Here is a 15,752-nt window from a genome sequence, read left to right as displayed (position 1 = left end):
CAAGGAGAATGGTCATTTCTGATAGCAAAATCTCATCTTCGGTCGGAAAAAAAAAAATCCCCCCGCCCCTAGGATTTGAAAGTCGATCAGACATATGTATGAAAGAAATGTGATGTCATCCGAATTAGTAATTTGAAGGTCAAAAGTTCGACTCCTATTAATTGGGACAAATCAGATTTTTGATTCTTTTTCCGAGTATGCTTGTGCACTAACTGAAAAAAAGAATACATCAAATACGTCTCCCATTTACTCCCCAGGCTTAAAACATAGCATCATTTTTTTTTTTTTTTTTGTTCAAATATTCTCTTATCGATATTCAAATCATATCAGTAAGCAGGATGTTTCTCACATTTAATGGCCTTAAGTAATCGGAAGGTCTTTTTAGGTTCAGCTCCTGTCGGGGACGGTGATGTATGCCTTCAGTCCAGGCTTAACACGAAACATCACGAGAGCTTGCACTATTTCCCAATTGTTTTTAACAAAACAATTATTCCACTCGCGCTTCAGTGTTGGATATGCATGGTATGATTATATTAATCTTTTCATATCCATTTCGCGCAGGTAAACTGAAAAAAGGCAAAAAATATGTTAAATTAAGAACTGTTTAATATTCCACGAATAACATCCCCTGTTTTTCAAGATGAGAGTTGGTTTAACGTGATAAAAAATGTTATTTAAATGAACACTTTTGCTGTTAAAATAGACGAGGACGGCAACATCTAGACTGCAAAGCAGTCCGAACTTTGGCGTTGCCAGGTCAATCGTACGAACTGACGCGCTCTCAGTCAAACGACGGGTGTGCAGCTCGCGCTCGGATATCCATGCTTTTGGAGCTCTGCTCCTTGCGAATAGGGCTTTTGGGCCGAATTCGCGCTTTCCATTTAATTAGTCTGTTTTGCAGCCTTGGCCTAAGCACTTATGCTTTTGGGAATAATTTAACGATGATTTAAATTAACTCAAGCATATAATTCTACAACATTTCTGTATCTTACCTTAGTAATAGGAGTAGCTGCCAATTAGTAGAGGGATTCTTTCCCTTAGTTAAAGTTTTAATTCGACTCAAGAATAAAGTTACTTTATATTTACAAAGACGTAATTGAAAATTGTAAGGCAACTGTCACTTTATCCAAATTTAAGAGACCTAAATTCACCCTTGCGTATGCCTGCTTTAAAGGTATTTAGCGAGGGACAGGATCTTTCTTCCATCAACACTCGACCCAGTTAGTAAGACTTTGTAATCTTTGTACGAGTCTTACTTTTAAGATTGAACAGAAAAGGCAGTCACTTCTTAGGCCATTTGTAATTGCAGTTGACCTTATTATGAGAACTGTAACCGATAGTTGATCGGCAGGGATTTGCTAAAGCAAAGGCATAGAAAAAAACAGGAAAGATCTATTACTCGACGTTTCGGGGTCATCGTGACTCCATTATCAAGAGACTAGTTTAAAAAACATGCAAATAAGGAAAGGTACAAGAAAAGCATAAATTAGAATGAACGGCTTAAACAAACACCTTGGCGCGGATGGAATCCGTTTGCACGTTCAGAAGAAATGCTGTATATTCGCACGCGTAAGCCAACACTGAACGTGCAAACGAATTCCATCCGCGCCAAGGTGTTTGTCTAAGCCGTTCATTCTAATTTATGCTTTTCTTGTACCTTTCCTTATTTTCATGTTTTTTAGACTAGTCTCTTGATAATAGAGTCACGATGACCCCGAAACGTCGAGTAATAAATCTCTCCTGTTGTTGTTGTTGTTTTTTTTTTTTCTGTAATTGATAGTAACTTACTATTTAGTTATTCGTTGTCTTCATTCTATACTTACATGTTGAAGGGCTAGAGGTATAGCCTCCCCAATTCAGTTCACATTGACGCCTTCCAGAAGAGTTTGTACAGTTGTCAATGTCTATACTAACAAGATTGGTGCTGCAATCCTTGCCATGTCTGTAAATGGAACTAAGAGTGTAGACACTTGAACTTGACCTGACTCCTACACAGGCCAGGAATACCACGGCTACCTGAAAAAGGAAAATAAACAAACTTGTGCTCGATATCACTTGTATGCACGTTTACTTCAGTCGCTCTAAACGTTTTGATATATTTGACATTTGACATTTTTTTTTTTATTTATATTCTCCACTCTTACTGTAAGATAAGTGCTAAATACAAAAGTTGGAGGTATATTAAAGAACATAGACTAACACGCAGCTCATAAACACAATTCAAATAGGGGTGAGGAGCGTAGAGGGGCACCTCTAAAAAAAAACTAATACTGTGCCCCTTTAAAAGAAGTAGACTGATAAGAAAAGTAACTAAGTAGAATAGAAAAAAATAGAAATATATAACAGAGGGAAAACAAAAAACAAAGAGAAACGAAAATAATTGGAATAAAGTATCATTAATAATGAGCAAGTCCTTTCAGCCTTTCTGTATTGGAACGATCTTTGTTTCTTTCTCCTCTCTGTCCGTCTGTCTGCCTGTCTGCCTGTCTGCCTTCAGCTTTAGAAGGTCTCCGTCAAATAACGGATTTTATTCCAAAGGAAACATGTATACCAGTTTACAATGGACTACTTCAACCATGGTTTGACTATTGTGGTTCGTATTTTATGAGACATATGCCAGTGACGTTGGCCGAGAGATTTTAAAAGTTACAAAACTGGGTGCTGAAATTTTACTAGACAAGAAGATGCCATCAGGTCCGATGGCATCTCTTAAAACCTAAAGTGGATAAAACTAGGTTCTGGACGTTTTAAATACAAAGCGCTCACGATGAACAAAATCACCCAGAATAATCAATGCGCCGTCCTGTGAACAGAAGCTTTTTCAAACCCGCAGTAAGTATGAAACATAATTTTCGATAGACGTGACAATATATTGTTTCTTTGCAGTAAGTCCTTTTGACTTTTTTTTTTTTTTTTTCATTTCTAATTGCATACTGTTACACTGATCGGAATCCTGAGGGTAAAACAAAGTGTCAATTTTTCTTTCTTTCCTTTTTTATTTTTTTAAATTCAAATGAAAGCTTCTTCGACAAATTTCCTTGGCTGCTCTGCTTCACCTACTTCGAAAACTCCGGTTTCGTGTTCGTTTTACCGGTGTTTTTAGTTTTGATCAATATCAGCGAGAGGGTATGACGAGTCAGCGTTTTGTCTATTGCCATCAGCAAAATACACTCAGTCTAACAATTTTTTGAGTAATTTTAACGACCGAAACTATTCACATAATTGAAATAATCACTGTTTTCTTAAAATGATACCTGCGTCCTTCAGTTTACTACTTGCTGCTTGCTTCCCTTCCCTCTTAAGTATATTACCCAACAACAAAACCTTAGAAATAACTCAAGTGCTATAGTACAATTTACCAATTTTTATAGTTTTATTTGAATATTTAAGCAGCTTAAAATTTTAGCGAATGTACCTTTTTTAATTCCTGACTTGTCTTTATTTCCTGAAATAGTATATAAACTTGAATCTTCGCTCTTTATCAGTACCCACAGGAAATAAATCAGGGGTACCCAACCACAGCTTTATCTCAGATCTTTTGAAACGCTATTTTAGGCTATCTGGAGTGCCTTTAAAACTCTTTAAGGCCGCGTTATAATATTTTTATCTGTTCGGTCATTGTAGGGTAGCTTGAGTCTTTTTGAAATTACCAGGGCATTTTTGTCCATTTCCCGAGAACCTCAGGTCTTATTTCATTTCCGAATATCTTTCATGACCTTTTTATGAATCGGAAAACACTAGGCCTTAAATTTCCCATATTGTGAAAGTTCGAAGTGAAAATTCTCTTCAGAAAATTGTAGGAGTTTAAGCCTTTCGAACAGGTAATTTACCGAAACGATCCGTTGGTGCCCCTGATAAATGCCCATGGCGCGAAACTTTGACCGACTGTAGCTCCTTTATATCAAAAAAATTCTAGTTTTTTGATAACGGTTTCACTTACTGTAAAATGATACATTTGGATGGCTCCGACTTCTCGTTATCTTCAAATCTTCAGACTTCACTTGGTATCTTCAGTTCCTCAAAGCTATGTTTTGAGAGCTTAACTACAATGTCTTTGCTTTTATAAGATCCTGGGTTCGGTCTAATTTTCATAACTAAGTAATGATTTAAACATTTGCGTGAAAGAATGCTCTTACACATCACATTATATCACCCTAAGGACCACCCTAAACACCCTAAATCACCCTAAACAGAACAGATCTACAATGAACCGAGTGGGCGGGGAGCGGCTTTTAGACCCCCTTTTATTTCCAACTTGGTATTTAAGAAACTTTCACCTTTAAAAGGAAACTATAAGCTCAAAAGTCAAAGTGTCAAACGGTCAACTCCCTCGCCGGGAAAAGTTATCACTTTGTTGAGGTACCAAAGTCTAACCACGAACTAGACAGAACTAACGGCAGCAACTTGAGTTATGGTTCCAACCGTCAAGGTTTTCGGTAACATTTGAAAATACCGGATTTAGAGGTTAAACGCGCTGACTTAATTCCGACTTGAGCGTCAAATAAGGCGCAAACGCCTAGTGAAAACGGAAATTCCAGAGCTGGATAGCCGCAACAAAGAAAATGTATCAAAGGTGAGGTAAAATTTGAAAATAATATAATTGAATATAAATTATAGCGATAGTCTTATATTCGCCTGAAACTATTAGCGACTATGGCCCTTTTATGAACTACAAAAAGTCCGTCATTTTGATTTTTGAGCTTATAGTAACTAATTATTGATTTAAACATTTACGTAAAAGAATGCGCTTGCATATCACGTTATATGACCCTAAAAGGACGGAATGCGAAACAGAACAGGACTATTCGCTTATATTGATTTCTTCGGCGCACGCACGAGTGGCGAATATGAAGTTTCTGGTTTGGGGCCGGCTTCAAAAGCGCAAACGTTGAATGAAAACGGAAACTCCAGAACTCTACTGGATAGCCGCAACAAAGAAACTGTAACAAAGGTGAGGTAAAGTTTGAAAATATCATAAGTAGGAACTCCGTTTGGATTCGAGTTAGAGTTCGAGTTAGACTTCGAGTTCTATATAGACTTGGAGTTGGACTTCGAGTTGGATTTCATGAAAATCGATAATATCGATTTGACACACAAAATCAATTTATCGATTTTCACCGAGTTACGTGATCAATCAGTTAAAATCGTCGGTAAAAATCGCTTACGTCTCTTTCTTCCCTTCGGGTGACGATCGTTTACTTACAGGGGACCACCACCGCTTGTATTACTTCAACAGACGCGTAAAAACCAGACGCTTTGTTCAATCTGGTTCTTAGTTGTATCAACAAACTCAATTTGACTGGCGAGCCGCTGAGCCGTTTGAATAAAATTTGTCAGTCTATTTGACTTGCGAACCGCCGAGCTTCTCTTTGTACAGCCCCCACAAAATGAATGTGAGTAAGTCGTACGTGTTAAGTTTCGAACTGGTGGGAGCTATTGCAAGTGTATGGATGAGAAAACAAACCCGCGGTTATCAGCCAAGCAGAAAGTTCAAAATTATAAATGCACAGAAAAGACAACTAACCGCCAGGTTATACTCCGGCTTTTGCGTAATAAAAAAATCTGATCTACTGTAGTTTAATACAGTCGACTCTCTCGTAACAACAACCCTTGAGGCACGCCGGAGTGGACGCTTACGGGAGGTGGTCGCTTATGGGAAAGATCAACAAAATAAGCCTAATACTGGATTGATTAGTTAATTACATTAAATATTATCTTAGCAGCTAAAATTAGGCAAATAGAATCTGAGTTATTTGATTTTTTTCACATCTATTTATTCTTCTGATGAAACTTTGTATAACATTTTGGAACAGATCACTGTAACAATTCCCGTTTACCTACAGATCTAATTATAGCCATCTTCTCTGTATGTAAACTGTTGTTATCTGTCAGCAGTCCAGGGTAGCGTCATTAAAAATTGAACTTTTGTCACTTTTGATTAATGACTTATTAACGATTATGCGTGAATATGTTAGGTGGTCGCTTACCGGAAACAGAAAACAAAAGAATATGTCAACTGAAACGAATTTCTGACTTAAGAGTGGTCGCGGTCCCTTAAGAAATGTGAGTGGTGGTCGCTACGAGGGAGCTCTTAAAACATTATTTAACTGAGAAACAAAACGGTTGTTTACGACAATTTAATAAAAAATCAATAAAATTTAATAAAAACTAAACTAGTGAGCAGCACTCTGGGAACTGTAGTTGTATAACTTCTTTATTTCCCCTACGCGTTTCGTGTGACTAACGCACACTTCGTAAGGGAGTTTAAAAATACAACATGATGTGCCTGTATATATGCCTTACTGATGCTAGAGCTTACATTTCGTTTAAACACACCTACAGAATTGCATATAGGAGAGACAAACCCCGCGGTAATACGTCTAGGAAATAGGCGGAAGATTTCGGCAAGGTGTGACATACTTAATGTGCGTGATGTAATATTGGGGTGTAGGCTCAAAATTATATCACGCACAAAGCATGTCACACGAAACGCGTAGGAGAAATTAAGAAGTTGTACAACTACAGCTCGCGGAGTCCTGCTCACTAGCTTAGTTTTTTTTATTAAATTGTCTTAGTCGATACTAGAAGAAGCCACATCATGTCAAACGAAACTGGAAATAGTTACTCAGGACCAAAGCGTCGCCGTTCTTCAGCACGGTTGGATTCAGAGCCACTTCCAGAGCGTAGCTGTCCCAGCCTGGATTTCACGATCGAAACTGTTCTTCGAAAGATAGTTCGACTGCGAATGGATGCCGATAAAGCTCATTATAACCTCTTGTCCAGAGTCAAGCGGCTAGATGAGCATTTGAGCAAGGGCACCATCCCCACTGGCCTAAGGATCGCAAGTATCCAAGCCAAAGGCAAAAACGTGGAAACACTTCAAGCCAAATTCGATGAAATTGTTCACGAGGCAGAAGTCAAGATGCTGGAATATTTAAGCTACCATCCAGAATCTCCGCTCTGAGATTAAAGACCATCAGGAAGCCGTCCGCGTCGCTTCTGCCAACGTCGATGGCACATAGCACGCTTGAAAGTAGCGCTCCTAAAAAACGAAATATCGGAGTCAAAAGCGAACAGTCTCGTTGATACCGCCGTAGCATTTGTTGAACAGATCACTAAAGACACGGCGGTCTCGCGAGCCTCTAAAGCTCTTCAAACGGAGATCAACCGCAAGGTAACAAGAAGTGAAAAAATTGACGAAAACGAGGTTTTTGTGCCTTCGGAGGAGTCCATCAGAGACATCGTCCGAAACGAAGTCCTTCATGCGATGGCCACTACGAACCCACCAGAAGGGAATCGTAAAGTCTCCCTCGTGGGTAAAAATGCTGGCGGCAAACGCAATGGCAAGCCACGTCGGCCCGCATACCGAGAAGGCAAAAGATCCAGATCCAAATTAGTGAAGCGTTCTAGCCAACCTCGTTCATCTTCAAAAAACGCCCAAGGAAAAGGTTCCGGCCACGTAAAATAGACAGTCGTTCTCCGAGAGAGAAATAGTTGTTCAAGGTGGCCAGAAGACCGCTATTCGATTTAATACCACGAAGCTCGGAAATCCATAACTTTACATCAGTGCAGATTACTGATCGGCAATCCAGGGTCCTTGGCTTGGGTTTAAAGTCCAGTCATTCGCTTCGACCCCCGAGTGCTGCTCAGTTCGACCCGCAGATCAAAGACTTCTGTCGGAGAGTTCACCTTCAAGATAAATTCGCCAAAGGTTTACAAGACACGGATTTCAATCTACGTACCAACTGGCTACAATCCACGGCGAGATATACCCAGACCTTGAAGACAAACTCTTCGCTGTACGCAAGGAGCTACGTGAGAACATCGCAGTTAACAGACCGTACTGGAAGAACAATCTTACAAAGAAGGAGCAAGAAGAACTGCAAGAGCTGAAATCCAACACGAACATTAAATTTTTCTTTACAGATAAAAACCTGGGGCCTGCTTTATTGCCTTTAGAATGGGTTCAAGCTCAGACACTTAAACATTAGCATGACGAACTGTCATATATCGTAAAGTCACGCAACAGGTATGAAAGCCGTCTTAATGTTATAACTTTTGCGAAAAGATTTTATCTATTTATAGTAGATTTATCTCCTCTAACGTTGCTCGCTTTTTGTGAAGTTTCGACCATTTTGTTAGTCCGGCTAAGTTTCACATTATCCCTAAGATCCATAAGAATCCTACGGTGGGAAGACCTATCGCTGCTTCTCATTCATATATTACTAGGCCTATTAGTATTTTTATCGACGAGCTTGCTAAGCCTAAAATACGTATGCCTTCTGTTCTTAGGGACTCGGGTGAGCTTATTCAATTATTGAAGAACGCAGTTTTGCCCAATACCGCCGATTCCTTTCTTGTCACGGCGGATGTCGTATCTTTGTATCCAAACGCGGATACGAAGAAAGCACTAATCACCCTCGACCTGCTTCTCCGGGAAGCAAGGGTTCCCGAGACTCCTTTGTTGATTCAGCTCGCCATATTAGTTTTTGATAACAGTTACCTATCTTCAGAATTTAGCCCGAATATATTTCACCAAGTGTTTGGAATCGCTATGGGCACGCCTTTCGCAGTCGCGGTAGCTAACGTTTTTATGTTTCATCACGAGATGGATATTGTGGAATATTACGCCCAATACCTAATGCTGTACAAGAGTTTAATTGATGACATGTTTGCTATCTGGTGTGGGCCCAAAGGTACCCTCTTTGAATTTCTTAACGCTCTCAATAGCAAAACTGATCGAATCACACTTACTTATTGTATTAGCGAAAGTAGCATTTTTTTTCTGGATTTGTTTCTCTGTAGAGATACCTCTTCGAACGTGCTGCAATTTTTCATCTTTCAAAAGCCTCTTAACAAATATCTGTACTTACCCTTCGAGTCGTTTCACCCTTTTAGCAATAAGAAAGCTTTCATCAAAGGGGAATTAATGAGATACGCTAGAAACAGTTCTTCCTTTAATTCGTTTTATAAAACTAGGGATAAGTTCTGGAAGCGACTACGAGTTAGGGGTATCCATTCAGCTTTCTGCCTCCTTTGTCTCGTGAAATACGATACAGCTACGGAAAGAAATGGCTTTACAAGAAGCCTAAGAATAAGTCTAGCTTTGGTAGGACTATTGTCTTTAAGACTACCTTTAACTGTAGTCACGCACGTATTAAGAGTGTTATTAGCACTACCTTACCAGAATATGATTGTACTGTATATTACAAGAAAACTGCGACATTAGCTAATATTTGTAAGTTATTTTTTGGGGCCCACAGTTTTAGCTAAAACTGTGGGTCCCAAAATTATATCCCGAAAAAAGTATGTCACACCTTGCCGAAACCTACCGCCTGTTTCCTGGACGCGTTACCTCGGGGCTTGTCTTTCCTATATTCAATTGCGTAGGTGTGTTTTAACGAAATGTAAACTCTAGCATGAGTTAGATATATATATATATATACAGGCACGTCATGTTGTATTGTTAAACTCCCTTACGAGGTGTGCGTTAGTCAAGCGAAACGCGTAGGAGAAATAAAGAAGTTATACGACTACAGTTCGCAGAGTGCTGCTTACTAGTTTAGTTTTTATTAAATTGGTTAGGTGGAAAACGAGGAGTGCGGAGTGCGGAGTGTGGATAATGCGAAATGTAGAAAATGAGAATTGTGGAAAATGAGGAGTGTAGAAAATGCGGAGGATTTAACGATAATAACAATAATAACAAGCACTCCATTTCCTTTAAAAAGCGATGCATCATTGCGTTCTCACTTCTAAATCTTACATTATTTTATCAGACTATAAAGAACGTTAGCAAAAAGGTAAACAAAAGAATTAAACGAGTGAAACATTACTGTCAATAACAACAAGCAGTCCATGTTCTTTTAAAAAGCGATGGATCATTGCATTTTCACTACTTAATGTACATATTTTGTAGCTATATAAAAAGTACAGCACAAAATAGGTAATTAAAAAAATCAACTTGTCTAACATTATTGTGCATTGACGATAGTAATAATCCGTCCAAGATATGCATCATTGCATTTTCATTGCTAGATCGTACAATCCTGCAGTCTTTTTGTAGCTATAAAGAGCTGTTACATACATATTTTCTAGCTTTCTAAAAGAATAGTAACGAATAGGTAATCAAAAAATTATTGTGAATTAACAATATTAATAATCCGTCCACGCCATGCATCATTGCAATGCTAAATCGTAGATTCCTACAGTGTTTTCTGTGGATATAAACAACTGTAACGAAAAGGTAAATAAAAGAAATCAATGCTTGTAGCATTATTGCGAACGCTTTCAGCATTTCCCTCTGGCCTTCGTCAAGGGAGTGGTAGGTGCTGAGGTCAGTATGTACACGGCCGTAAAAAAAAAAAGGTTTTTTTTCTCATGATATGTACAGGGTTGGAATGGTAATAAGAGTTGGCAAAGTCTGCGCTGTGCACCATCGCTCCTGCATGTGCTCTCGTCCCTGCGTACCACACGACGGTCGAAGTGCTTGACCACGATGTTGCCGGTGTGGTGGCTGCCGAAATTTTTCAGGAAATTGTCGCCGCAACCATGTCATTTTTTCACATTTTTCGGCAAGGCCACGGGGTAATAATAATGCGGCGACAATCTTGAGTGCCATGCACACTCCTGCTGCTGTCGATGGTCCTGGTGGAACAGAAAAGGACCGATAAGGGGATGCTGCCTGGAAAAGAGCTTTTGGTGTATGAGCCTGAAATGTTGACGCGTATGGATGATGAAAACGTCTTCCATGGAAAAGGAAAGCCTGGTGGATTATATACAGCTGGGTACAATGGACCCAGCTGTGCTTGATGAGTGGCAACACTTGGCTGGCACGATGCGGGAAAAAAGTCATGTGATTGGCGCTATCAGGGTAGTTTTCACATTCATTTGCCCCATTACTTGGCGCGGACGGCAAGGGGTTTCGTGGGACTACAATACTGGTTGTTTGTTTGCCGCGTCTGCTTCTTGGCTGTCGTTTTCCCTTCCTGCCTCTTCAAGCTGGCATTCCAAATGTGATGGCTTTGCTGTAGTTAAGCCCACCAGTCTTACGCTTATTAGCCACCAGCCACTTCAAATATGCCTCAAGGGTTCCTCTTTTTGATGACGCAGCGACAGCATGAGCATACAAATGGGGCACGGGGTACCCTTGGCAGTCCTGACACTGTACTTTACCGTGACGGTACACCACGATAATATGCGGCTTCGTGGGCTTTGATTTGGAGGAAATGGTGAGGGTGTCATATGCTGAGGCTGCCGGTGACTCTGTTACTTTTCTTTCCTTTAACAATGCCTTCACCTTTGTCTGCAATGAGCTTTAAAACGTCTGGGGTAATCCAGTCTACTCTAGCAGAAAGAATCTGCTGGAAAACAGCAGACTCCCCTTCCACTAACATTTTGTTCACAGAGGCTACGCTGTTAGGAGAAGCTTCTTCAAGACCAATGTGGTGAACGCTAGAGAGGGCTTCTTTTCTCTGGTCGTTTGTCATCTTGGCCCATTTGTCGCCTGTGACAACTAGGTGGCGGAACTCTGGACAAAGGTGGTACTTCCCTTTGTCTAATACAGCCAACTCCGGTTCTTGCTCCTGGCTCTTCACTAATTTGTCGAGGGCCTTTACTAGGGTGTATTCGTCAATCTTGGTAGTTCCGTATTCACGCTTTACACAGTCCTGAAGGACACCGTTTGTGCGTTCAGATCGATTGGTTGTGAATTTATCTGGTGGGCAGATGAGGACAACTCTCTGACGGACGGTTTTAATAACGCTGCTTATAAATTCTTCCGTTTTTTATTTTATCTTTTTTTTACTGAGCCAAACCAAAAATGGAAGGCCATTTGAGTGGAGCGATGACCACTTTTCCTCCAGACTTTTAAACAGCCCAATAAATTCTTCTGCACTTCCTGCATCTGAAAGTCCACTCTCAAAAACGCTGCCTATCTTTCTTCCAAAAATATCATCCATTATACTCTGCTTACTCTCTCCTTTAATGCCCATAGACACAAGCTTTGTGTCTAAATGCTTTCGCAAAGGTGGATTTCGCTATGTAGATGAGTAGCTCTTTCGAAGGTTTCATTAAAACCCCTCACTAGTGGCTTTTCGTCATCTGTCCCGAAAGCCCCTAGATTCTTCAATTCTGGTTCAAGGGACTTCAGGGTTCCACCAAAGAGCGAATACGTAAATTGCGTCTTCTGTTCATGTAGAAGTATTAGGCCAATCATTGTTGGGTGTTTCCCCGTCTTCCCTGCGAAGAACTATGAGATGCTGGTATGAGATCGGTGTGACATTGTAGGACCAAAATTAAACTTTGGGTCCACGGTTAGAGGACGATACTCCACCGGATTACAGCAGAATCGCTTCAGATCATCCAGCTGTCTGTTCGTTCCGACGACGCAAAAAGGCTCAGCTCCAACTCTGGCGTTACGAACAATACAATCTTTGGGACCCTTTCTTGGATCTTGCTATTATTTAGTAACATATACCAAGGGTCAAAGGTTGACCTGACATATTTTTAGGGTAACTTCCTTTGCTGACAACTTTACGCCTTGCCATATCTTTTACTTGCAGTCAATTTCGTGGGAGCTGACCCAATCCCACGCAGGATAGCAGACCACCAAAGCCCTCTTTTATTGCGTGATGGACGGCTCCTCTACCTTTCATTTCCTCTGCGACAATTTTCAGCTGATCTCTTGTGCTTTTCCAGGTACAAACATATGGCATTTTTTTCTTGGAATTCCCATGAGGCATTTTCGGAATGGGATGTTTCTGGCCACTCTTAGAGGAGTAGTGTACAAGACAGTATCTGTGCAGTCGTCCTCCAGGGACTGCAAAGAAAATTAAATAGTGAAACTTCGGATCGTGCACATTTTCAATGCACACTGGTTTACAGTACTCAGCTTTCTGAAATGTATCATTTTTTTTTTTTTTACGTAGACATTTTGACTCCTGACAATATGAAAGTCTCCCTTAAACAAATGATGGAGAGGTTACCGAGTAGAGCTAAAAAAAACGTTATCATGCCTAAATCAATTTCCATGAACGGCAGAGACAGCCCCTAGGGTCATTTATGTATTTTTTTATATATATATATACATTATTTTTTACAGTCATATACCCTTCCATTACAACCACAGCTTTTTATACCTCAAATAAATGCTTCATGGCTGGATAGAGCAAACTTTGGAGCTTGAAGGTAGATCTTTTTGCAGCAGGGTGGTCACTACCGTTTTGGGCTTTACAACTTCAGGCTTGTTTGAAAACAAAGGTAGGGCTTTATTTCCGCTGTAAAATTGGATGGACTCTTCGTCTGCGTTTGTTTCTTCGCCATCTCCTCTTTCGCTTGTACTGTCTTTGATCCTGAAAAAAAAAAAAAGTACGCTTTTTTTTTAAACCCCTTCCTACCTATAGCATAAAATTGAACTACCCCGTTAACTGACGCCAAGAGACGTGTATTTGTTGTAGAATCACGACTGGTGGGTTCGAGAATAAAGGAAAATAAGTCTATCATGCATTCGCATGATAAATTGATTATTAAATTAAAATCTAAATGACAAATATGGGTTTCTCTTTAAAGCCACTCTATAGATGAACTTAAATTCCAACCGGGTTATGTTGACCTAATGCTTTGTTGAGTGCCCCTTTTCTGTTTTACAATGGCATGTACGCTCGCAAGCGAGGTACGTTTATGTATTTTCTCATACGAGATGAAAACAGAGAAATATCTGACGTGTAATACATAATGAAGTGAGAAAGGATCTTCCAGTAAACTGTCATCACTAGAGGCACCCTCATGGGCAGATGAATCTGATACTTTGCCTCTCTGGATACCACCAGCAAGAAAACCATAGCTATAAAGATCACCTTTCGTTTCCCATAGGTTCATTTTAATAACTAAATGGAGCAAAGTATAAACAAAAATAATATGAGAATCCCTTCTTCGGGCATACTGACCTGGCAATCTTACTCTGCGGAGGGTCATCAGCCTTGGGTGACGTCGTCAAGTTAATAACCTTGCGATAAATACAGAATACAATTTTCTACTTCGGTATAAATTTCACACCTTCCAAAGTCAAGCGTATAAAGATTGTAATTTCGTTGTTACAAAATGGTAGAAATCTACCTTCGCTTGTTTCTTGACGTTTGAAGGATCGTCACATGCATTACGTCTGGTACCTTTCTCTCCTGCAAGCGAGAATAAAGGAAACCACATCTAAATATTTGCCTGATAAAATAACTTCACAAAATCACTACAAACTTCTTCACATCAAAAATCAAGGAAACAATAAACAAAACAGGTTAAACTTTCTGCGAAGTTAAACGGGAATTCTATGTCGGATTACGTATTTTCCAATCACACACTTCCCTTCCCTATGTTACTCGCGAGAATCAAAATTTGACGCAGAACGCAAATGCCTCTGGGGGGGGGAGACTCCCACATAAAATTGACGGGGTTGCTCGTCGGAAATGTTCGGAAAACAGTCGAAAAGGTAACAGCATCTCGCCAGATGGGCGTGGCTTCCTAATATTTTTACCCCTAAGAGGAACCAATTTCAAACAGCACAAGAACCGACACTTTGAACCTTTTTTTTTCTCCATCAAATACTTTCTCCTCTTCAATGACAAGCCAGAGGCCAGATTTTACGACCTCGACGCCTTTGAAAGACGCGTTCTTCGGATGTTTGTGGCGGATTAAGATTGCCTTTAGGTGCGAGTCTTTTGTTTCGACCTCCGAAGGATATTCTCGCCTGAAGACTACGATACGTGTGTTGTAGCTGTCAACATTGTGATTTTTAATTAAATTCTGTCATCGTATGACAAAACCCGAACCACGCTAAATTGAAATCCTTGTACAACAACCGTACAAATATCAGTTTGCCTGAATCTGCTGAATGAGTAGCCAAGTCCTCACTTTATTGGTTTTGCGTATTCAATTCTTCAATATCGCGGCAAACGTTGGCTTAGGTAACTCGTCCTATAATTCGAACAAATGCGGACACATACATTTACGTGACACAGCCGAAACTATCGGCTAACTGGGAAAAAGCCTCTTAGTTTTCTCTTCATTATAAGCCGGCTAAGAATGCGTTCGATTAACCTTATTCCGGATGAATAATAAGCGGAAGAGCTGTTAAATTTCTCTTTTTAAGAAATTTGGGAGGCCAATTCTGCAAACAATCTCTTACACATGAGAATTTAAGAGCGGTCTTGTACTCCAGTAACTCCTAAAACCTTTTTGGGGGGATTTCTTGTCATCGTTGTATGTATTCCTATTCCGGAATAGGGTCAATCGAACCCACCCTAAAACTCTATTTTATTTTACTACAACAAGCGAAGGAATCCGGACCATTAAATTATGCCGAATTTGAATAACCATACGTCAGAAAACCGTAGTTTCGCATTAATGACAGAAATCAAACAAAAGAAGGCGCCTAAGGTTTTTTAGCGTATTGTTATTAAATTTCGGCGCCATTTATGCAATCGTTTTTTACAGTGCGAAATTCACATTTATTGGTCAAAATTCTTTACAAATTGTTTACACTGACAAATTCAACTTCTATTAATCTCAATGAAGTTTTTAAGTGGTCCTTGTGAAAACGATTCAAGTGTAGAAATGCTAAATCTAAACAAGTCTAAATTTCCGTGAGTGCACATTAATTTTCCTTGACCGGTCATTTCGCTACACTGCAGTTAAGTCGATTCGCTACGTTTTAAAATTGACATAGTCTGTAATATTTGAATTCAATTTACTCCTCATGCAAA

At 39.8% G+C, this 15,752-nt stretch overlaps 1 protein-coding gene across 2 annotated transcripts in view; it reads right to left on the bottom strand.

The window, feature by feature from the left end:
- The window catches only part of LOC146453980 (uncharacterized), a 61,605-nt gene that overhangs the window by 18,708 nt on the left and 27,145 nt on the right, over positions 1-15,752 (bottom strand). The window contains exons 1-2 of one of the 2 annotated variants that reach the window (XM_085096080.1): positions 3,941-3,999; positions 1,824-2,016 (exon numbers count right to left, since the gene is read on the bottom strand). In XM_085096080.1, coding sequence (XP_084952206.1) covers positions 1,824-2,016; positions 3,941-3,955 — 208 coding nt within the window. In that variant the 5' untranslated portion in view covers positions 3,956-3,999. Of the gene's footprint in view, positions 1-1,823; positions 2,017-3,940; positions 4,000-15,752 lie in introns of those variants that run through there. The other variant, XM_085096081.1, reaches the window with a different exon arrangement.

This window comes from Pavona decussata, unplaced genomic scaffold, assembly GCF_977016875.1.
Source record: "Pavona decussata unplaced genomic scaffold, jaPavDecu1.1 SCAFFOLD_321, whole genome shotgun sequence".
Lineage (NCBI taxonomy): Eukaryota > Metazoa > Cnidaria > Anthozoa > Scleractinia > Agariciidae > Pavona > Pavona decussata.
This window is presented reverse-complemented; position numbering and strand designations above follow the sequence as displayed.